The sequence below is a fragment of the Hibiscus syriacus genome, unplaced genomic scaffold (assembly GCF_006381635.1).
Source record: "Hibiscus syriacus cultivar Baekdansim isolate YM2019G1 unplaced genomic scaffold, ASM638163v2 tig00112507_pilon, whole genome shotgun sequence".
In the NCBI taxonomy this organism is placed as follows: domain Eukaryota; kingdom Viridiplantae; phylum Streptophyta; class Magnoliopsida; order Malvales; family Malvaceae; genus Hibiscus; species Hibiscus syriacus.
In genome coordinates, this window is record NW_024063351.1 from 1,098,282 (window position 1) to 1,120,752 (window position 22,471).

The window sequence follows — 22,471 nt, forward strand, 5'->3', positions numbered from 1 at the left end:
CAGAATTGTATTATCATGTTTGGTTTATGAAAAAGATTATTATCAGGTAATAACTTATTACCAATAGTAGTATTTTTGGGTTAAAATGATGGGAATGTCATTACCTCCAAATTCTTAGGTAATGAACAATTCCCACCACTAATGATATAAATACCCTTGAAATAATGATTTTTTTTCATATAGATCATTCTCAATTCTTATTCTTCGCGCTTTACTCAAAATTATAAACTTAATAATAATAACATACAAAGAGTTTAATATAATAAGGGTAAATTACATTGTTACTCACTGAACTTTAGTCTCTCTCATATTTCACTCACTGTACTTTCATTTTTTAATTTGCTCACTAAACTTTAGACACTGAACTCTTTTGGTCACTCGACTATTTACTCAGTAAAGGGGTTCTCATGTGGCTTATTCTAATAATAAAACATGCCACATAGGACTTATAATTAAAAAGATAAATTACACATTTACTCACTGAACTTTACTTTCTCTCCTATTTTACTCACTATACTTTTAATTTTTTTTCAATTAATATAGCAACGTCATAACGCTGTTAGAAATTTAACGGCTGAGTGATCAAAAAGGTTCAATGTCTAAAGTTGAGTGAGTAAATTGAATAAAATTGAAAGTACAATGAGTGAAATAAGAGAGAGAGTAAAGTTCATGAGTAAGCATGTAATTTACCCATTTAATAAAATATTAATAAATTTGAGTAGTTAAAATCATTTTATATTTTAAATATTTAGTATATTAATTATTTTATAATTTTATAAGGTGAAAAATATTATTATCATAAAAATATAATTATTTAAAATAATATTTAATTTTGAGTTATTAAAAATAGATCTTACACATTAAAAAATAATATATTTGTCTACTCGAGATCACAATATTATTTTTCATATTATATTTTATATAAATAAATATGATACTTATAAAAATTATTTAAAATTATAAGTTTGATATACTAATTATATTAATTATATGTTAAATTTATTTTTTCTTTAAACTTAGATAGTGTAATAATTAAAATATTTTTATGAGTTTTCATTCAAATATTTATAGTTTAATATTAAAGTTTTAATTGTTAAAAAATATATATATTATAAGGATAATTTGGTAGAATATGCATCTAAGTAATCTTATATTCCTCCAACCAAATATTGTAATCTTACATTCCTATTAAACAAACCAAATAGGGTAATACAACATTCCCAGAGTAATGTTACATTCCGATAATCTTATTCCCAAAGATAATCTTGCATTCTGTAAACCAAACGTACCCTGAGAGTTATAGTGGTTTCTAGAAGAAGAAAAAAAGAAAGAGAGATAAAATTTCACTATCAATTTTTTTGAATCTTTACCACCTCTATCCTTCATCTACTTCTAGATTGATCAAGAGAGAAGACCTCAAATTTAAGGTAAGAATCGATACTTCTATGTAATGGGTTTTGAACTAAAGGGGGAATTTCATATTTGGGGGTGAAGTTTACACCGAGTTTTTGGGTGAACCTTTATATATGAAGAGTTGCTTGAGAGTTTAACAGATCCAGAGTTACATCAAACTTTATTTTCATTTATAGTAAAGATTTTATAAGTAACTATTTCCTTGTTATTCTAGTGAAAGGAGGGGGTCTTCCCAAGATAAAGGTAAAGGAAAATCTTGAAGGTAGAAGAAATGGGATTTTCTCCTAATTGTTTTTAGGTTAATGCACTCTTATTCTTTGTGGATCCATATGATTATAAAGAGAACAAATTATGAATGCAGTTGCATGTTCAGGTGACTCGGTCATTCCAATTTAATCCTTATTTCCATTTGTTTTGTGAAATCATAAGTTTAGTGTTGGAATTAAGTGATGATTTCACTGGTGTAAGTCTATGTTATATATCACTACTAGAATTAAGTGATCATTTAATCGTTGTAAGTCTATGTTATATATCACTACTAGAATTAAGTGATGATTTAACCAATGTATGTCTGTGTTAAGTTTCACCAGTATAGTCTATGTTATATATCACTGCTAGAATTAAGTGATGATTTAACTAGTGTAAGTCAATGTTAAGTTTCACCGGTATAAGTCTATGCTATATATCACTACTGGAATTAAGTGATGATTTAACCAGTGTAAGTCTATGTTAAGTTTTACCGGTGTAAGTCTATGTTATATATCACTGTTGGAATTAAGTGATGATTTAACTGGTGTAAGTTTATGTTAAGTTTCACAAGTGTAAGTATGTGTTATAATGTATGTTATGAATATGAGATAAAATATGCATGGAGACATGAATCAAAACTAGGTGAATGATAAAGAGATACGGCTCACTTGGTATGCAAGGATATAAAATCATATTTTTCTGCGTGAGTCGCACGAGCCCCGAAGGATTAAAGTGACTCACACGGGAGTACATAGTCATATTATTCAGGGTGACTCGCATAGGAGCCTCAAAGAATTAGAGTGACTCACGCGAGAGAACCTAATCATATTATTCCGGGTGACTTGCAAAGGAGCCCAAAAGGATTAGCGTGACTTGCATAGGAGCCCAAAAGGATTAGAGTGACTCACACAGGAGCACATAATCATATTTTATTTTAGGTGACTTACACTGAAGCATAAATGATCTAAGTGCACTACACAATAATATTTAATTGTTTAAATTATGTATTGATACTAATGTTTAAACATTTCGTGGATGGAAAGATACACAAATAGTGTGTGTGTGTGTGTGTGTCGGTAACATCCAAAAGTGTTATAGTGTCACACCCCAAAATATGGCCTAAAATTCTCTTTAAAAAATTTTGAGGACTAAATTAAATTTTGATTAAATTAGGGGATCAAAGTAAAATTTTGATTAAATTTTTGATCCAATTTCATAAAGCAAATAAAGATGGAGGACCTATGGCATGATTTTTCCATTTTCTTTTTTAGGGTTTATATAACCCCAAAATCAGGAAAACTTTTAATTTATTTATTTTCTCTCTTTAATATTTTCCTCTCTTAGAAACAAATCTTTGATCGTCGTTTCGTCGCCGGTTGTTGCTTTGTTTTTGACACCTCCCGCACCATCGTGTTCCTTGCGTCGTCCCGAGTTCACCGATGTCCTTCTTATCTCCGTTGTCACCGGCGTGTGAGGGGTGAGGAATATCAAGTTTCTGATATTTCAAAATCGAGCTCTCCGCCGTTCATCGTTGTGAAACAAGTTTGGTAAATGTCTCAAAACCCTTTAAAATGCACTTAGAAATTTGTTAAGAATTTTTCCAACACCCTAGCCCCTTGCACGCGCCGCACGCGCCCACACGCACTGCTCCTCTGCGTGGGGAAAGTCCACCTCCTGGTGAACTGCTTGGAAATGGGTCGATCCGACCTGACCCACTGACTCAAACCGTTGACCCATGTTCGACCCGTCTTCCTGACCCTGTCCAACATGAACCATTGACCATTGATTGTTGACCGTTGATCGACTGTTGATCGTTGACATTGACCAAAAAGTCAAAATTTTGAAAAGTAATATTTTATGTTTTTCGACATCATGAATATGATTCTGAAGTCTGTTTTAACAAATTCTGACCCTAAAGCCCCGAATCAATCTCGTTAACCTAAAAATGCTTAGTATTTTTAACATTTTTGCTTATTTATTTGAGATTTGGTTATGGAATTGATCCAAGAAGATATTTTTATGAAGATACTCATGTTTCACCTGACCAATGGTCAGTTAGGTCCGATATTTCAACTCCGTCAGATCCACACGATCTGCGTTTCTCAAGAGTTACTTATAGGATTACGATATGGATTTTTCGATTCATAGGATCTAGCGTTGCCGCTAATCGTGATCGACATAATCAGTAGTAGGTTTCCCTATCAGACTACTTAGATCGATACATGTGTGTTTCCTGTTAGTGTTACATTACTGTTTTCAACTATCTGTCTGAACTGTTTGAGATTTCTGATAATATTAAATATTTTTACGACACAATACCTGATTTTCTGAACACAATTTATCTGATATATGATTTACTGTATATTTATGATATTATCTATGGATTACCATATTTTCGTATCTGATTTCTGAAAATCGAATATTTTCATATTTTAATGGATTAAACTACTATTTTCATTCAAATACATACATGTTATTCTGTCATTGGGGGTATTATTAGAGGATGTATCTCAGGAATAGTCTATGACTTGTAAGACCTAACCGCTTTCCTCAGGCTCCTTGGCTTTGTGCTCAGGGTAAGTCCTTACTGTAGGCTCATTTGTTTTTGCTCAGGGTAAGTCCTTACTACAGGCTCCTCAACTTTGTGCTTAGGGTAAGTCCTTACTGCAGACTCATCTGCTTTGTGTACTGGATAAGACCTTACTGCAGGCTCCTCTGCTTTGTGCACATGGTAAGTCTTTACTGGGTATACAGGTGGGTGTATAGTTCTGGGGAACCTACACATTCTGGTGATCGGACGAGGGTAGTATTCATGTTTTTAAAACATGTTTGATAAACCAATTTTAGTGAAATATCTTATCTATATGTTTTTATACACAGTAAGGAGTAGACTGAGCTTTTTAGCTCATTCCGTAAATTTTAACATTTTCAGATAATAGCATACTAGGCTAGCAGACTTAGCATAAGGAGGACCGACTTATCCTAATTTTGTACCACTGTATATTTCTATATACCTTTCTGTTATATTTGGTGACATGTGTTTAGCTACCGTCTTGATATATTTGTATTACCAGTATTTTGTTTCATTTTGTAGTATTTTGATATGTATATGTTTTATACAATTTTCTGACATATGTATACATTTATGTTTATCATATGAATCTTTCTTATGGATTTTAACGTTGTTTTAAATATGAAAAATTTATGAATACGATATGTAATCGCCTAGATTTAGGCATAACATCCAGGTTATGTCTAGGGGGTTACACTTGGTGGTATCAGAGCTTTCAGTTTTAAACACTCGGACTGTGGATGAGTCCAAAATCCAGATTTTCAAGATATTTTTCAAAAAATTGTGTTACCTTGTTTTATGAGTTTAAATATATTTGAGGTTCATGATGTTAGTCTAACTTATGTTCAAATTCTTTCTATAGAGCCTTGTAGATTTACTTAAATGAGTGCGACTAAAGGTCATAGGCTAGGCCGTGGCCGTGGTCGAGGGTGAGCGACTCGACATTCTGTTACGATAGACGAACATATGTCACCTAGAGTTCCTTTTATCCCGCATATAGATCCGTCTATTTCTAGAGATGATCTGGTTACTCCTGCGAGAGACCCTCTCATCACTAAGGATGAGGACACTGATATAGATGAGGACGCCATTAATATGGTTGTCTTTCGCATGTTCAAGAGAGCTGCTAGAGTCTTTGGTAATATGTTTGCTTTTGAGATTTTGAAGTTTTTTGTAGCTGATGGAGTAGCTCCGTTTCTGAGAGTCTTAATATCCCGGTTGATAATATTAAGAGTTCGGTGATAGTTCAGAGTTCTGTAGGTCAGTACATAGAGTTAGAACATATTTATAAAGGGTGACCTATAGAGATCCATGGGAAAATATTTCTGGCCGACCTGATAGAGTTATCTTTGGAGAAGTTTGACGTGATTCTTAGCATGGATTGGTTGAACAATTATCGAGTTAATCTCGATTGTGAGACCAAGAGAGTTGTTTTAAAGACTTTGGATAACCAAAAGATTATGATGATCGGGAAATGTCGTGGATTCCTAACGAATATTATGTCTACTTTTGTAGCTTAGAGGATGATTAGGAAAGGTTTCGAGATGTTTCTTGCTTATATTTTGGACACTAGGAGTTTTCGATCTGACATTGAAGGCATCTAGATTGTTAAGGAATTTCTCGATGTTTTTCTTGAAGAGTTTACTGGATTGCCACCAAATAGAGAAATTGAGTTTGAGATTAAAGTCTATTCCGGTTCTACCCAGTTTCGATGGCTCCTTACCATATGGCCATAAAGGAGCTTAAGGAACTGAATGTTAACTCCAGGAGTTATTGGATATGGGATTCATTCGACCTAGTGTTTCACCATGGGCATCCCCAGTTCTCTGTTAAGAAGAAAGATGGGATATTGAGACTTTGTATTGATTATAGGAAATTGAACAAGCTTACTGTTAAAAACAAATATCCTCTGCCTAGGATTGATGATCTGTTTGACCAATTTTGAGGGGATTCTATCTTTTTGAAGATAAACTTGAGGTCTAGTTATTACCAAATCAAGGTGAAAGATTCTGATGTCCCAAAGACTACTTTTCGTAGTCAGTATGAGCATTACGAGTTTTTATTTATGTCATTCGGGTTAACTAATGCCCTGCTGCTTTTATGGATCTTATGAATCGGGTGTTTTGACCTTACTTGTACCAGTTTGTAGTTGTGTTCATCGATGACATACTGGTGTATTCTCGAACCAAAACAGAGCATAATGAGCATTTAAGGATTGTTCTACAGACTCTAAGGGAAAATAAGTTATATTCCAAGTTGAGCAAGTGTGAGTTATGGCTCAACGAATTAACTTTTCTTAGACATATCATTTATACTGAGGGTATTCGGGTGGATCCGAGTAAAGTGGAGGCTATTCTAAACTGGATGCAACCCAAGAACGTCTCTGAGATCAGTAGTTTATTGGGCTTAGCTGGTTACTATCGTCATTTCATTTAGGGATTCTCCATTATTGCAATTCCTCTAACGAAACTGTTAAGGAAAGATGTTCTATTATCTGGTCTGAGAACCAATAAGCTAGCTTTGAGAAACTGAATATTGTTCTGACTCAACCCCTAGTGTTGATTCAGCCTGAGTCTGGGAAAGATTCTTCTGTCTATAGTGATACTTCTCACTTTGGATTAAGATGTGTTTTGATGCAAGATGATAAGGTTGTCACTTATGCGTTATGTCAATTAAAGTCGCATGAGCGCAACTATCCCACTCACGATCTAGAGTTAGCTTCCATGGTTTTTTCTTTGAAGATCTGGAGACACTATCTCTACGAAGAAAAGTGTTATATCTATACCGATCATAAGAGTCTGAAGTATCTACTTACTCAGAAAGAGTTGAATTTGAGACAGCGTCGCTGGTTGGAGCTTCTAAAGAACTATGATTGTAAGATAGAATATCATCCAGGGAATATTAATGTGGTGGTCGACGCCTTGAGTCGTAAGGCAATATCTTATCTGAGAGTCTTGCTCGCCAGCTTGAGTTTATTTGATGATTGCAGTCTGTTAGCAGAGTTACAAGTTAAACCCACTTTGGTTGATCCAGATAAGTGTTATATCTATACTAATCATAAGAGCCTAAAGTATCTGCTTACTCAGAAAGTTGAATTTGTGACAGCGTCGCTGGTTGGAGCTTCTAAAGGACTATGATTGTAAAATAGAGTATCATCCAAGGAAGGCTAATGTGGTGGTCGACGCCTTGAGTCGTAAGGTGATATTTGATATGAGGGTCTTGTTCGCCAGCTTGAGTTTATTTGATGACGCCAGTCTGTTAGTAGAGTTGTAAGTTAAACCCACTTTGGCTGAGGAGATTAAGGCCAAACAACTCATTACTTCCCATTGTTGAACAGGTTGAGCAGGGATCGAGTTCATAGTATACTTTGGATCAGGATGGTATTTTGTGCTTTAAATGTCGTTACTGCATCCCTAAATATGATGAGTTGAGACGGGCTATTCTTCAGGAGGCTCATAGTAGTCCTTATTCTATGAATCCTGGCGGGGAAAAAATGTACAAGAATCTCAAAGAGCGCTACTGTTGGACTGGTATTAAGAAGAATATTTCAGATTTTGTGACGAAGTGTCTAACTTGTCAGCATGTTAAGACAGAGCACCAACATCCGTCTGGATTGTTACAATCAATTAAGATTCTTAAGTGGAAATAAGAGCGCATTACGATGGACTTCGTTACCGGACTTCCTATGACTCCTTCCAAAAAGGATTATGTTTAGGTGATTGTTGATCGACTCACCAAGTCAACTCACTTTATCTTGTTTGGGTTAATTATTCTTTGGACAAGCTGGTTATATTGTACATTTCCGAGATCATTAGACTTCATGGTGTTATGTTGTCTATCATATCTAATCGAGATCCGAGGTTTACTTCCAGGTTCTGATAGGCTTTGCACGAGGCTCTGGGTACTCGTTTGAATTTCAATACAACTTTTCACCCATAAACTGATGATCAGTCTAAGCGATTGATCCAGGTGATAGAGGATATGTTACGGGGTTGTGTGATTGATTTCCATGGTAGTTAGGAAGATTTCTTGTATTTATCCAAGTTTTCTTATAATAACAGTTACCATGCAAGTATTTGCATGGCACCGTACAAGGCTCTGTATGGACGTAGATGTTGTACTTCTATATGTTGGATATATTTGCATGATAGAAAGACTTTGGGTCAGAGTTAGTTCAAGAAACTGAGGATACTGTCTGATTGATCCGTGATCGCCTGAGAGAGGCATTTGATAGGCAAAAACCATACGCAAATTAGCGACAGAATGATATCGAGTTTGAGGTTGGGAATCAAGTTTTTCTCAAGGTATCTCCGTGGAAGAAAGTGTTGATATTTAGACGTAAGGGTAAATTGAGCTCGAGATTTATTGGGTTGTATCGTATTATGAATAAAGTCAGACATGTTGCTTATCAGCTTGAGTTGCCTCTCCAGCTCAGTCGCATTCATGATGTTTTTCATGTATCCATGTTGAGGTGATATTGTCCAGGTCCATATCACATCATTCATGTTGAGGAGGTAGAGTTCAGACCTGATTTGTCTTATGAGGAGGAGCCCGTTCAGATTTTAGATCGGGATGAGAGAGATCTTCAGAATAGGCGTATTCCGATGGTCAAAGTTCAATAGAGTAACCTTGGCCCCTCAGAAGCTACTTGGGAGACATTGGAGTCAACGATGGCTCAATTTTCGTATCTGTTTACATCAGGTAAATTTCGAAGACGAAATTTCTTTTAAGGGGGAGAGTTGTCACACCCCAAAATAGGGCCCAAAATTCTTTTTAAAAAAATTCGATGACTAAATTGAATTTTGATTAAATTCAAGCACCAAAGTGAAATTTTGATTAAATTTTGGATCCAATTTCAGAAAGCAACTAAATATGGAGGACCTATGGCATATTTTGCCATTTTCTTTTTTAGGGTTTATATAACCCCAAGAAAAATTTTAATTTATTTTATTTTCTCTCTATTTAATATTTTTCTCTTTTAGAAACAAATCTTTGATCGTTGTTTCGTTGACGATCATTACTCCATTTTTGACACTTACCATACCATCGTGTTCCTTGCGTCATCCCGAGTCCACCAATGTTCTTCTTATCTCTATTGTCATCGGTGTGTGAGGGGGTGAGGAATATCAAGTTTCTGACGTTTCAAAATCGAACTCTCCGTCGTTCACTGTTGTGAAACGAGTTTGGTAAGTGTCTCAAAAACCCTTAAAACACACTTAGAATTTTTTTTAAGAAATTTTTCAACCCCTATAGCCCTGGACGCGCCACCCCTGTGCGTGGGGAAAGTCCACCGCCTGGTGGACTGCTTGGAAATTGGTCGATCCGACCCGACCCACTGACCCGAATTGTTGACCCGTGTTCGACCCTCCTGCTTGACCTGGTCCAACATGAACCATTGACTTTGACCCAAAAAGTCAAATTTTTTGAAAAGTCGTATTTTATGTTTTTCGATGTCCTAAGTCCAATTCTGAAGTCCATTTCGCCAAATTCTGACCCAAAAGCCCCCAAATCGAGCTTGTTAACCCAAAAATGCTTAGTGTTTTTAGCATTTTTGCTTATTTATTTGAGATTTGGTTATGGAATTGATCCAAGAAGATATTTTTATGAAGGTACTCGTGTTTCACCTGACCAAGGGTCAGTTAGGTCCGGTGTTTCCCGTCCGTCATATCCTCACGATTCGTGTTTCTCGAGAGCTACCCGTAGGTTTCCATAAATTATTTAAATAAAGGTTAATATTATTATTATTAGGATTCCGATATGGATTTTCCTATTTGTAGGATCTAGCGCTACCTTTAATCGTGATCGACAGAATCAGTAGTAGGCTTCCCTATCATACTATTTAGATCAATACAGGTGTGTTTCATGTTGGTGTTACATTATTGTTTTCAACTATCTATCTGAACTATTTGAGATTTCTGATAATATTAAATATTTTTACGACACAATACGTAATTTTCTAAACAAAATTTATCTGATATTTGATTTACTGTATATTTCTGATATGATCTATGGACTAGCATATTTTCGTATATGATTTCTGAAAATCGAATATTTTCATGTTTTAATGGATTAAATTACCATTTTCATTCAAATATATACATGTTATTATGTCATTGGGGGTATTATTGGAGGAAGTATCTCAGGCCTAGTTAATGACTTGTAAGACCTTACCGATTTCCGCAGCTCCTCGGTTTTGTGCTCAGGTTAAGTCCTTACTGCAGGCTCCTCTGCTTTGTGCTCAGGGTAAGTCCTTACTGCAGGCTCCTCAGCTTTATGCACAAGGTAAGTCCTTACTGCAGGCTCCTCTGCTTTGTGCACAGTATAAGACCTTACTGCAGGCTCATCTGCTTTGTGCACAGGGTAAGTCCTTACTGGGTGTACAGGTGGGTGTATGGTTCTGGGGAACCTACACATTCTGGTGATCGGACGGGGGTAGTGTTCATGTGTTTTAAAACATGTTTGATAAACCAATTTTAGTGAAATATTTTATAGGTATGGTTTTATACACTGTAAGGAGCAAACTAAACTTTTTATCTCATTCCGTAAATTTTAACCTTTTCAGATAATAGCATACTAGGCTAGCAAACTTGGCATCAGGAGGACCGACTTCTCCTAATTTTGTACCACTATATATTTCTATATACCTTTCTTTTATATTTGGTGACATTTGTTTTGCTACCGTCTTGATATATTTGTATTACCGGTATTTTGTTCCGTATATGTTTTATACAGTTTTATGAGGTATTTTGATATATATATATGTGTGTTTTATACAATTTTCTGACATATGTATACATATATGTTTATCAATATAAATCTTTCTTATGAATTTTAACGTTGTTTTAAATATGAAAAAAAAAATCTGAATGCGATATGTGACCGCCTAGATTTGGGCCTAACGTCCATGCCGGGTCTAGGGGTGCATATAGTTCATGCGCTGATTGTTTACATTACCTATTTTGTTTATGATATATGAATCTCAATATAATAATTGGTACATTACTAGACACTAGTGGTTCACTCTGTAAATATTGAATTATCTTGTCTGACTGGTGTATCTATGTAGACATTTGGTATCGGTAATCGTAGTGTATTTTGTTGTGAAATGTTTTAAAATTAATGTTTTTTTAAGTTGACACTGATATAGATGGTGCTCCACTTTTGAAATTAATATTTAAAATAAATCAATTTGTATGTACCATTTTGTTTTAAAACAATTTGTTGAATGTTGAAGGAAATGTCTTATAGTTATGAATAATGGATCTACTGGACACTGGTGTGTGACACTTTAAGCCCGAATGTGTTTAGGGTGTTACAGTTAATAAATTAATCAAAAGCTTAATATAAAAATAAGTGTCCAAAATATATATTTTCTCTCCATTCAGGTCCCTAAACTTTTTTTTGTCAATATAATTGTTTAATGTTACAAAAGTTATCATTTTAAGTGTTCCAACCGTAACAGCCATTAAAAAAGTTTGTTGAATGACATGTGTCGTGTTTATATATAAATTTTTTGAAATTTTAATTTTTAAAAAGAGATAAAAATTATAAAAAAAAACCCAAATTTCTTTAAAAAAATAAAAAAAATCTTAAAATCCTGAAATCTCTAATTTCAATCGTCTCTATCGTCCCACCAACTAATCAATTATCGTCTTTATCGTCATCCTAAACCCTTGAATACATAAACCCCTAAATATATATATTCCTAAATCACTAATCATAAATTTAATGGGTGAAAATTTTAGTTGAGATTTAATCCCAATAGATCCATTATTCATAACTATAAGACATTTTATTGACGATTAAGTCCTATAACAGTTCACCCAGAATAACAAGTTGGTCTATAGCAGTAGGTCTATACGCATCTCCAGCAATAAGCATGCAACGCTTACCCTGTAGTCAACATTACGCTCCATTGTAAATTGAGGCTTAACGAAAACTGCTAAAATTATTTATACGTGAAACGGAACCTGTTTCTTATGATAATTAGGTAACTTCGCACAAACGGTTGTCTTCCCAACTCCCTGCAGACCAGCCAATAATATAACAGCGGGGCCAGATTTGAGAACACCAGTTCAGAAACCTCTCCTCCAATCAATTTCACCAACTCATCGTGTACAATCTACAACCAAGGAAGACATATGTGGTTTGTATAAATAAAAAATCAGAGACAATAAGACTGTTCTTTTTTTTAACAAGAATGAATGCAAGATCCTGCTGAACCAAACATGTTAAGCGAATTCATAAAAGCCTTCCTTAGAGAATTCCTAAGCAAAGTTCGTTTTGTTGATAGAATGATCATACCTTAACCAATTGTTATCCGGCTTCACCCCTCGAATAAGACCAACTCCAACAGCCTGGTCACTTACAGCTTGGACAAACCGTCTAACAACAGGAAGACTCGCCTATGAAAAGACACTAAAAACGTGTTATTAATACGTGAACTACAAAGTGAATTGAGGAAAACCCCCAAGAATTTTCCAGAACACAACTCAGTCACTTACATCTGCTTCCAAAAGGGCTCTCCTAATGTCACGCATTGGCTCCACAATATTATCCTTCGTCAAAACCACTGAAACACAATAAAAATAAATCTTTTTTAATGATTAAAACACTTCTCTTTTATGCTCTAGCTTCGGAGTGGCAAACCTTCTCCTTTAAGTTTGGTCCAAGCAGCTTCGAGGCCACTCGTCAGCTGACCAAACATTTCAGCTCTCACAACACCTCGCATTTCTCTCCTTAAAGTAACCGTCTTGGAATTTACCCACCCCCATATCTCTCTCTGCCATCCAACCCAAAAAGAGAAAGAAAAAAAAAAGTTTTAGAAATTGAAAAAGCGAAAGGGAGGTTATTTCTTGCTTTAAAACTGTCGACTTCCTTTTTCTTACAGAGAAGTAATTCCTGCAAGAAAGGGAAGCGTAATTGCTGGGACATGTACTCCATGAACTCCCAAGTTCAGTTGAGTTTCTCGGACTGTTGTAGAAGCACCGTTTGGCTGGAAAGGAACCCGAAGTCACCGAGAATTTGCCGGCAGCGACGGTCGAAAGTTGCATGGCTTCCATCGCCGCTCCTTTTTTTTTTCACTTCTTTCTGATTAGATATAATCCATTGTCTTCTTCTTGAATTCCCTGCCACGCGGTTTACCTTTTCTATTTTACGCCCCAGTTTAAATCCAATCGTACAGCATTACGTGTCCATCACTCTCCACGCAGGGTTTTACTACTACTCTTTCTTCTCTCCCCCAACTGAAAAAAAAGGTAAAAACGGCATTCGCCGCCGTTTCCTCCTCCTTTTTTCTTTCTTTTTTGCTTCCTATGACTTGGATTCCATGGAACACTCAGTTAAGAGAGTTGGCAAAGCAATGCCAATACCTTCAAGCTCTGACTCTCTACCGCCAAATGATGCGTTGCGGCTCCACTCCAAACGCCTTCTCTTTCCCTTTCGCTCTCAAACCCTCCGCTTCCCTTCACCTTCCTTTCTCCGGCCAACAACTCCACTGCCAGGTCATCAAGTCCGGATGCTCCCCGGAACCCTTTGTTATCACTTCTCTCATCTCAATGTACTGCAAATTCAATTCCCTCGTAAACGCCCGCAAGGTGTTCGATGAAAACCCGATATCGAATCAACTAACGGTTTGCTACAACGCTTTGATTTCCGGGTACGCGTTAAATTCTCGGGTTTCCTATGTTATTGCTTTGTTCTGTAGAATGATGGAAATGGGTCTTCCTGTTAATTTAGTTACAATGTTGGGTTTGATTCCGGTGCTTTCGGAACCCGGGTACATAAGTTTAAGGATGTCTTTTCATTGTTGTTGTGTGAAATTGGGGTTGAATCTTGATTTCTCTGTTGCTAATTGTATACTTACAATGTACGTGAAATGTGGAGCCATTGAGTTGGCAAGGAATTTGTTTGATGAAATGCCCAAGAAGGGTTTGATTACTTGGAATGCTATGATTTCAGGGTACGCACAGAATGGGCTCGCAGCTAATGTTTTGGAACTCTATAAGAAAATGGAAGGTGCCGAGTTCGTCCGGATGGGGTTACTTTTGTTGGGGTTTTATCATCTTGTGCACACCTCGGTGCTATTAGTGTTGGCCGTGACGTTGAACAGCGAATCGAGTCTAGTGGACTCCGTCTTAATCCATTTTTAAACAATGCACTGATTAATATGTATGCTAGGTGTGGTAATTTGGTTAAAGTTCGAGCCACTTTCGATGGCATGCCCGTGAAAACTTTGGTTTCATGGACAGCGATTATAGGTGGATATGGAATACATGGATATGGAGAGATTGCGGTCGAGTTATTCGATGAGATGATTAAGAGTGGTATTCGACCTAATGGTGCTAAATTTGTGAGTGTTTTATGTGCATGTAGTAATGCGGGTTGACCGAAAAAGGCTTGGATTATTTTGCCGAGATGAAGAAGAAGCATCGTTTGCAGCCAGGTCCAGAGAATTATTCTTGTATGTTGAATCTTCTAGGTAGGGCTGGTCGCCTGAATGAAGCTTTGGAGCTCATCAAATCAATGCAGGTAAAACCAGATGGAGCAGTATGGGGAGCCCTTTTGGGTGCCTGCAAAATTCACCGAAATGTAGAGATAGCAGAGCTGGCTTTCGAACAAGTTATCAAGTTTGAGCCCATGAATATCGGTTATTATGTTCTGCTATCCAATATTTATTCAGAAGCCGAGAATTTGGAGGGAGTATTGAAGGTTTTAGAGTAATGATGAGAGATCAAAAGCTCAAAAAGGATCCGGGTTTTAGCTATCTCGAATATAAAGGGAGAGTTCACCTTTTCTTAGCCGGAGACAAAAGTCACCCCCAAAAAGAGGAGATATATAGAATGGTAGATAAGCTGGAAAGTTTGGTAAAGAAACTTGATGACTGCAAAGGCAATGAAGAAAGGAGGAACAAAGAACATTTACTCGGGATGGGTGTTCATAGTGAAAAGTTGGCAATTGTGTTTGGATTGTTGAACTCGGAGCCAGGGACAGAGATTGTTGTGATAAAGAACCTAAGGATATGTGAGGATTGCCATTTATTTCTCAAGGGCGTCAGTAAGTTTTGAGGATTGCCATTTATTTCTCAAGGGCGTCAGTAAGTTTGTGGATCGTCAACTTGTTAGAGATGCAACCCGTTTCCACCACTTCAGAGATAGTATATGTTCATACATTGATTTCTTATACTCGAAGTCTCAAAACAGTAGTTGAGAATAATACAGATTACAACGTCGTCGGATTTTATAATGTTACATTAGTTTTTGCCATTCCAGTGCATTGCTGCTATTGCTCGATTATGCGACCTAGGTCTACGACTGCGTCGGTTCCGGAGACACAAACATCTTCAACAAAAGGAATGGTTTTCCACACGGTCAGTTTCATTGGTGCATTTGCTTCACACAAACAAATTGTTGATGTTTTAGCAAACATGTATTCCACAACTATTACACCGATTATCAGAATCTTACCTCCAGCAGTTATATCCTTTTCGATACAAATGGCGCCATAGTGAGAACCAGCCACTTCCAGGAGTGTGAATTGCCAATTGTTTGTAGGATTCCTGGGGTCATCGGATGATTCAACAATTATATCAGACGCCTGTCAACGTAACCAGTGTTAATCAAAAAGTTCCGATACAATTCAGTCATACATATTCAACGATGTCATTTCTCTATTCATATTCCATATATACCAAATTGTACAAACCTCAGAAACTGAACTTCCAGGAGGATGAAAGTTCCGCAAAGTTGCCTCCCTAAATCGAATAGTGAAGGTCTTGAAAGGTACCGCCGAAAAGCCTTTTCCCAATGCTTTACATATGCCTCCTGGAAATAAGAATCAGATTGCAAAACAATTAGGAAAAAATGAAAACATGTCACATATGTCATGCTTCAAGACGGAAATTAGTATCGGTATCTTGATTACTTTGAGAGTCCATAATTTGATAAACTCCTGACGCTGAACTTCAGGGTCAGATATAGCAGTTAAAACTTTCACTTCGTAAGCCGAAAAATAGCGTTGAGCAAAGGCTATTAAATTGTTCTTTGTCCTTCGTTGCTTCTCTTCAATATCAATGCCAATCTACGATTACAGAAAGCAAACAACACCGAGTTTAAGCATGCATGGCAATAGAAATTCAAAACAAAAAACCCAACATACCTATTGTTGTAAGCAGATGCATGTGAAATCTCACAACAACAATTAAACAACATATAGGACTTACTGGCACATTTACAGTGACACCACAAGCAATCATAGTAGATGTGTGTGATAGATTAAAATGCAACGGCAGTGGGCTGAAATTGTCCTCGTTTCGCCACTCCACCTATTTAAATAGGGAACAAAGAACAAGATAAGCAAGACCATAAAAAGATATTCGAAAATATGAATTCAACAGATATTAAGCCAATGTCCTTGAACAAAAAAATACTGCAAATCTAAGATGGATCTTACCTCAGGCTTCCCGTACAAATTCTTCCTAAATTTCAAACATCTGGGATTCATTTGACAATTTGTCTGATCTAGCAATACAAAAACTATGTAAGCGGTCCATGCAAAGCATATGACAATAAAAAAATCTTGAGTCGCTAAGAAATGCTATCCGAAAACGTTCTTTGCAGATAGAAATCTTCACATTGTATTGTTAATTAGCAATTGGTGGTAAACCACTGAAACAAAATACACATAATACTTGGAAAATAATGACAAGACTATAGCTTTTGTTTGAAAGTGTGAACCTAGACAGGAACTGTAAGTAATAGCTTGAAACTCCACATGTCGAAGGGAAAATCAGATCAAGTATTAGGATTATACATCAGCAATATATTGAACAAAAATGATTACTTTCTTTTAATAGTCTAGGGTGATTTAAGACGTAGTAGTATTTGTTTAGAATTTTCTTAACCATTGACAATGCAGGCACGAACCCAGATATGGATAAAAATATCATCAGATATATTGATTGCCTTTCACCACTTCATAAAACAGCCTAAGAAGAAGAAGAAAATGGAAAAATAAGAAAACCTACATCTGGCAATGGTAGTGCGAACCAAGGCTCGAGCAAGAAGAGCTCTTTTCTTTAGCTGGTCTCCACGCATTCGGTTAACACTCTCGCTTTCACACGGGGATAAGAGTTCAGAGTACTGATTCAAAAGACCCCAACTCTTCACCTCATCTGGTAATATGTACCAAAGATGGGTTTCCCTTGAAACAAAAAAAAAATACAACTTTAGCACAAAAACCATATAGCACCCACGGATTATCACCCAAAAGGGCATTTTAATTGAGTTCATATATACACCATAAGTTGTAAATGGGAATCAACGAATTAGCTACAAGGGAAGAAATCATTACATAGGAGACGGAAGCTGCAAGGGAACCAGAGGAGGCAAAGCGGCAGAGAAATTCCGCTGAAAGCATCGTATATTCATCTCCAACGCTCTTCCAAACACCAAAAATGAATCAGAATTTACAACTCTTTAGAATTAAATCATGTTTTGGGTTTTTTGCATTGAAATTGAAAGGCTGGCGTTATTGTTAATGAAGAACAGGTGGGCTGGACCAGATCTTCCTCTTTTGGGCTTACTGTTGTTTATGTTTTTAAGACATGAATAAAATTCAATAGGAATAATGTACCTGTTATTGTCCCTTGACAGTTGACATTTAAATTGACTTCAATGCATAATTTAGCTATTGATTTTTTAAAAAATTTAAAATAATAATTGAATTTTTATTTTTAAATTAAGATTATCTAAAGTCCTTTTTAAATTTAATGTCTTTCTATGCAAAAAAAAAAATCAATCTAGTGTCTAAGTCCTTTTTTTCTCAAATATGTATTTGAATTTGAATTTAAGGTTCCCTTTTTTTATTTTAAATAAGTGAAAATTAGTTGAAAAGATGTTATTAACTTCAGCACAGTAACAATAAGTTTGATGAACAATAGAAGGGAAAAAAAACTGCACTCAAAATCAGGCATAAATTCATACACAATATTTCCAAGAGAAAGAACAAAAAGAAACCAGAACACAAGTTACTAGCAGTTGGCATTTTGCCACCCATGGCTACACAATGTTAGCATTCATTCATCTCCAAGCTTCGAAAAGCTCGGCTCTCATATTTATCAGCCCAGCAATCCTTGTTCCTTTATTCTTCCTAGCACCTCCTCCTGCATTCTCCATTGATTCTTCATTTCCCTTTTTCGTTCCCTTCTTTCGACTCGAAGCACTTGATTGATCAACTCTGTTCTTTCCGATACCGCCTTTTTCGAGTCCATTCGCTAAAGAATTCACTTGAGACACTAACGTGCAAGAGCACTTATCGAGTGTAGATCGGTTTCCACCACAAGTGTTATCGATTGTAGTCAGGAAACCTTGAGAGCTACTTTCGGTGGTCAAATTCTCTTTAGCAGAGTGAGGGGGGCTCTCTACCGAAGGTTCTTCAGCAACAAAAGCTTTCTCTCCTTCACTTTCGTTTTTCACCTCCTCATTGGCATCTTCGAGTAATTGCGAAAAGCTCTGCTGTCCATTCTTATCAGACGGCTCTGAGCGAGAATCGGGATTAGAGTCTATCATGGAATCTTCTCTTTCTTTAAGTGTTCTAATAATAAGTGTCTTCAGAAGATTCATCACCTGGACTGCATGCATCAATGCAGTTAAAGGATCTGACATCTGCAATAAACAGCAGTAGTGAATATCCATTGTGACAAGCAGTGTCGAACTGGCTCAAAACTCAGTAACTGATAATTTGCATGAAGTTCAAGTTCAAAATGTGTATTTAAATTAGAACTACCGAAAGATATTTACTCACTTGAGTCATGTTCGGAGCAAACACCATCGCGACATTACGTGCATTCATCTTGTTCAAATGTTCCACTTGCACAACATCAGCCATTAAATTTATTGCCCAATCCAGTAGAGCAGCTTCGGTTGGAGGAAGGAGCCTTACAAGCCGAGCACACTCTTCTTCTGACTGGGCTTCCATTACCTCCTCGGGAGGAAGAGAATCCAAAACGCCACTAGGAAGTTCCCTAAACCAAGCCTGCAAAACCATAAACACCACAACTGAATTGAAAAATCCATTCAACAGGGGAAGTTCTCAACATTATTTGCAGATAGCTTGGCAGCATTTTGAGCCCGTGAATCAGTTCTTTCAATAGTTTGGTTCATTCTCGATATTTTAATTACGTCAATAAAATAAGCCTGATAAAATACAAGTAGAGACACCTATGAACACGATATAAACATGTTCAAAATACTTGAATACACCCAAGGCTATTAAAGAGCAAAGAAAATACCTTTATAAGACCAGCCAAGCAATGTACATCTATCCCATCTGGTATAACTCCCCTATTTAGTTGTTCCCTAACATACTCCTCCTGACTGTTCTCAGCATTAATTCTGAAAATTCCTTCTGCCTATATATATAAGAAGTTAACTACAAAACCGGATACTTCAAGCAATTATATAGTCATAGACCACAGTAGAGAAAAGATCGATGGTCATATACCTGGAGGCCTCCTCGGGCATATAAATGACTTTGCATCAGGAGTAGTATCGTTGGCACACTATTCCCTCTAGAGTCGGGTGAAAGCTGCATAGATTCAGTCGAAACTCCAAACACACTCGCGCTGCACAAGAAGAGAACCTTAGTCAATGAAATAAAACTGGCACAGATATGATAAAGACCTTACAAATTCTATGGTCACAGAAAAAAGATGGTCATTTTTATTTCCACACATTCAATGAAATCAATCGAATTCAACTATAGAATTTAAAGTTTGATCTTTGATCTGAGAACCACACACAATGAAACAAACGTAGAATAGATATATTGCATGTAAGGTTTTTTATTCATCAAAATGATATAAGAAAAAGGTTTAGAAACCATCAGCAAGCTAAAAAGAATACAATGAAGAGAAAGACTTGAACTTTTGGGGAAGAAATTTGCATCAAATTGAAGCAATTGTCCAGTTCTAGCTCAAAGAAACTTATCATCGTCTGAAGCTCCTAAAATGGGTTGATTTTTACAACTTTAGTTTAAAGAAAGGGAAAAATAATAAACCTTTTCCTAGTATTCCTGTCATAAAAACACTAATCCTTTGACAACCATGAAAGATATCCCATATTTGAATTTCAATGATAAATTTCAAGAAAGAAACAAATAAAGAATCTGCATAAATAAACTTGCCTGGCACTGGGGGCTCTTCTGGGTACCTCAGGCTCAAATTCAACCGGCAAGCCAAGGAATCCATGGAACCTATCAAAAGTTACATGAGCAACATGCCTGAAATTCGTAGGCAACCCGATTTCCATTGAACAAATCTCTTTACTTCCAGAAAGGCTACACCCAATCAAAGACTTCCTAAATGCAGCCAAGAAAAGCGTTAACAAAGACAGCTGATCCCCTTCTCTTTCCCTTTCCTTCCTCTCTCCCTCTTGCCTATTCTCTTCTTCTTCTTGATCACTCCCTTGGGCTATTATATTCCCCACAGTGCTTACATTAGAGCTTGAAAATGAAGGGAAGTGAGATGGGGATGATTGGAGTACTTCCGTCATAATGCTCTTTTCCCACCCTTTATTGGGGTCAACAAATTTAGAGCCAAGGAACAAAAAAAAGGGTTTTCTTTGGCGTCTATATAGAGTTGGATTAAAGCAAAGATTTGGATGGTAGGAAGCAACTATCATCACTCTTTTTAGGGTTTCTTTCCCTTTGTTACACAATCATCTTGGCTGGCTTAGGCTTTGAGGAGTGAAGAAGCAAAGTGTAAAGATTGGAAATTTAGGAAAGGGAGAGAGAAGTGGGTGGTGGTGGTGGTGGAGGAGACGAAGATGTTCTTCATTTACCCTCCCAAAAATCCCATCATCCGTTAACAAAATTGAGGTTGCTTGTCTACAGTGGATTATCCTCTTGTTTCTTCCTCAGCCAATCAAGTGTTGCCATTTAAGCATTTAATGAGGAGTTCTTTTATCAGCTTGACACATGGTTATGTTTGGCATTAAAGCATATGATATGATAAAGACATGCAGACTTTAGTTTTAAGCCCTCCAATTCCATAATTTTTAATAATCTTCTATATTTATGAGATCGAATACTGTGAAAACCATTAGTTAAATCAAATTTTAACTATTAACTTTGCATTATATCATCTTAGATCATCTGATGGTTTGATTTTATGGTTTCGAATCCCAACAAGATTTTACATGAAAAAAATTGTCATAATCTTAGTTTTACAAGATCATGTGGATCCCCACCAGCTTCCTAGGAAATATATCCAAGAGGCTCAAAACCCTACAATTTGTCCCCTTTCACTTTGCTTTTTTTTGGTTTACCTTATAAAGGTGGGGCTAAAGTGAAAGGCTGTTATCAGAGTTTTGTTTAATAAGAAGGTGCCTCTAAAACTTAAGGAAAAATTTTATAGAATGGCAATAAGACCAGCGTTACTGTATGGATCAGAATGTTGGGCAATCAAGAAGGATCACGTAAGGAGGATAGAGGCCGTAGAAATGAGAATGTTTCGATGGGCATGTGGTAGGACTCTGTGGGACATGACACCAAACTCTGCTATTAGGATGTCCTTGGGGGTGGTGCCTATACCGAAAAATTGAGAGAGGGAAGACTACGGTGGTTTGGACATGTCCTTAGGCGACAACCATCGGATGCGGTCAGGAGGGTGGAGTCGATTACAGTCGACGTGCCAGAATGAGAGGACGACCAAGGCGGAAGTGGGAAGACTGCTTGAGATTTGATTTAAAGGATTTAACCCTTACTGAGGACATGACCTCTGATAGGAAAGTATGAAGACTTAAGATCAGGGTAACTGAGTAGTACATATCACATCCATAGGGTATATCATCTCTGTCTTCTTTTTATGTATTTGTAGTAATTTCCATGACTTCTTCTTTTTATACGTTTCTGTCATTGGAATTTATGAAGGCTTAGAACTACGGTAGCGGAGTAGTGTTGCTTTAGTTTAGGTTTTAACACATTTGACTTTATTCCTTCTCGTTGCTTGCTATCGTTGAATTTTGTGTATCCTTTACTTCAAGTTTTGCTCTTTTTAAATATTAGTCGGGTCTTACGTTTCTGTCTATATGCAGAGATTTTTATACAGTGATTACTTCACATTTCAGACGCACATATGTAGACTGCATATGAAGACTGTTCAACTATTTATTTATTTATTTATTTATACATGCATGCCATTTCTATCTTTACTTTTAATTTTTTTTAACTGCCGGAGGT

The 22,471-nt window shown here is 36.5% G+C and overlaps 2 protein-coding genes and 2 pseudogenes across 2 annotated transcripts; 1 reads left to right on the plus strand and 3 right to left on the minus strand.

Moving 5' to 3' along the window:
• Positions 1–12,240: 12,240 nt before the first annotated feature.
• On the minus strand, positions 12,241–13,485 carry LOC120181021 (signal recognition particle 54 kDa protein, chloroplastic-like). Its single transcript, XM_039186267.1, has 5 exons — positions 13,123–13,485; positions 12,884–13,016; positions 12,739–12,806; positions 12,539–12,639; positions 12,241–12,356 (listed from the first exon to the last, which is right to left on the minus strand). Exons 1-5 carry the CDS (start codon positions 13,294–13,296, stop codon positions 12,335–12,337), a joined length of 498 nt encoding a protein of 165 aa, XP_039042198.1. The 5' UTR covers positions 13,297–13,485; the 3' UTR covers positions 12,241–12,334.
• A 16-nt stretch (positions 13,486–13,501) lies between these two features.
• LOC120181022 lies at positions 13,502–15,491 on the plus strand (annotated as a pseudogene).
• On the minus strand, positions 15,395–17,711 carry LOC120181020 (annotated as a pseudogene).
• Positions 17,712–18,172: 461 nt separating this feature from the next.
• On the minus strand, positions 18,173–21,088 carry LOC120181039 (rho GTPase-activating protein 5-like). The gene is made up of 5 exons (XM_039186276.1): positions 20,417–21,088; positions 19,736–19,856; positions 19,524–19,643; positions 19,037–19,267; positions 18,173–18,897 (listed from the first exon to the last, which is right to left on the minus strand). Exons 1-5 carry the CDS (start codon positions 20,911–20,913, stop codon positions 18,313–18,315), a joined length of 1,554 nt encoding a protein of 517 aa, XP_039042207.1. The 5' UTR covers positions 20,914–21,088; the 3' UTR covers positions 18,173–18,312.
• Positions 21,089–22,471: the final 1,383 nt, after the last annotated feature.

What these genes read in the sequence shown, in the direction of transcription:
- LOC120181021 (XM_039186267.1), bottom strand. Translation starts at nt 13,296, where the DNA reads ATGGAAGCCATGCAACTTTCGACCGTCGCTGCCGGCAAATTCTCGGTG. An exon ending in CTTGCAGGAATTACTTCTCT is followed by an intron (nt 13,017 to 13,122) that starts GTAAGAAAAAGG and finishes GTTGGATGGCAG; the next exon opens with AGAGAGATATGGGGGTGGGT. An exon ending in GAGCCCTTTTGGAAGCAGAT is followed by an intron (nt 12,640 to 12,738) that starts GTAAGTGACTGA and finishes GTCTTTTCATAG; the next exon opens with GCGAGTCTTCCTGTTGTTAG.
- LOC120181039 (XM_039186276.1), bottom strand. Translation starts at nt 20,913, where the DNA reads ATGATAGTTGCTTCCTACCATCCAAATCTTTGCTTTAATCCAACTCTA. An exon ending in AGAAGAGCCCCCAGTGCCAG is followed by an intron (nt 19,857 to 20,416) that starts GCAAGTTTATTT and finishes CTTCTTGTGCAG; the next exon opens with CGCGAGTGTGTTTGGAGTTT. An exon ending in TTGCTCCGAACATGACTCAA is followed by an intron (nt 18,898 to 19,036) that starts GTGAGTAAATAT and finishes TGTTTATTGCAG; the next exon opens with ATGTCAGATCCTTTAACTGC.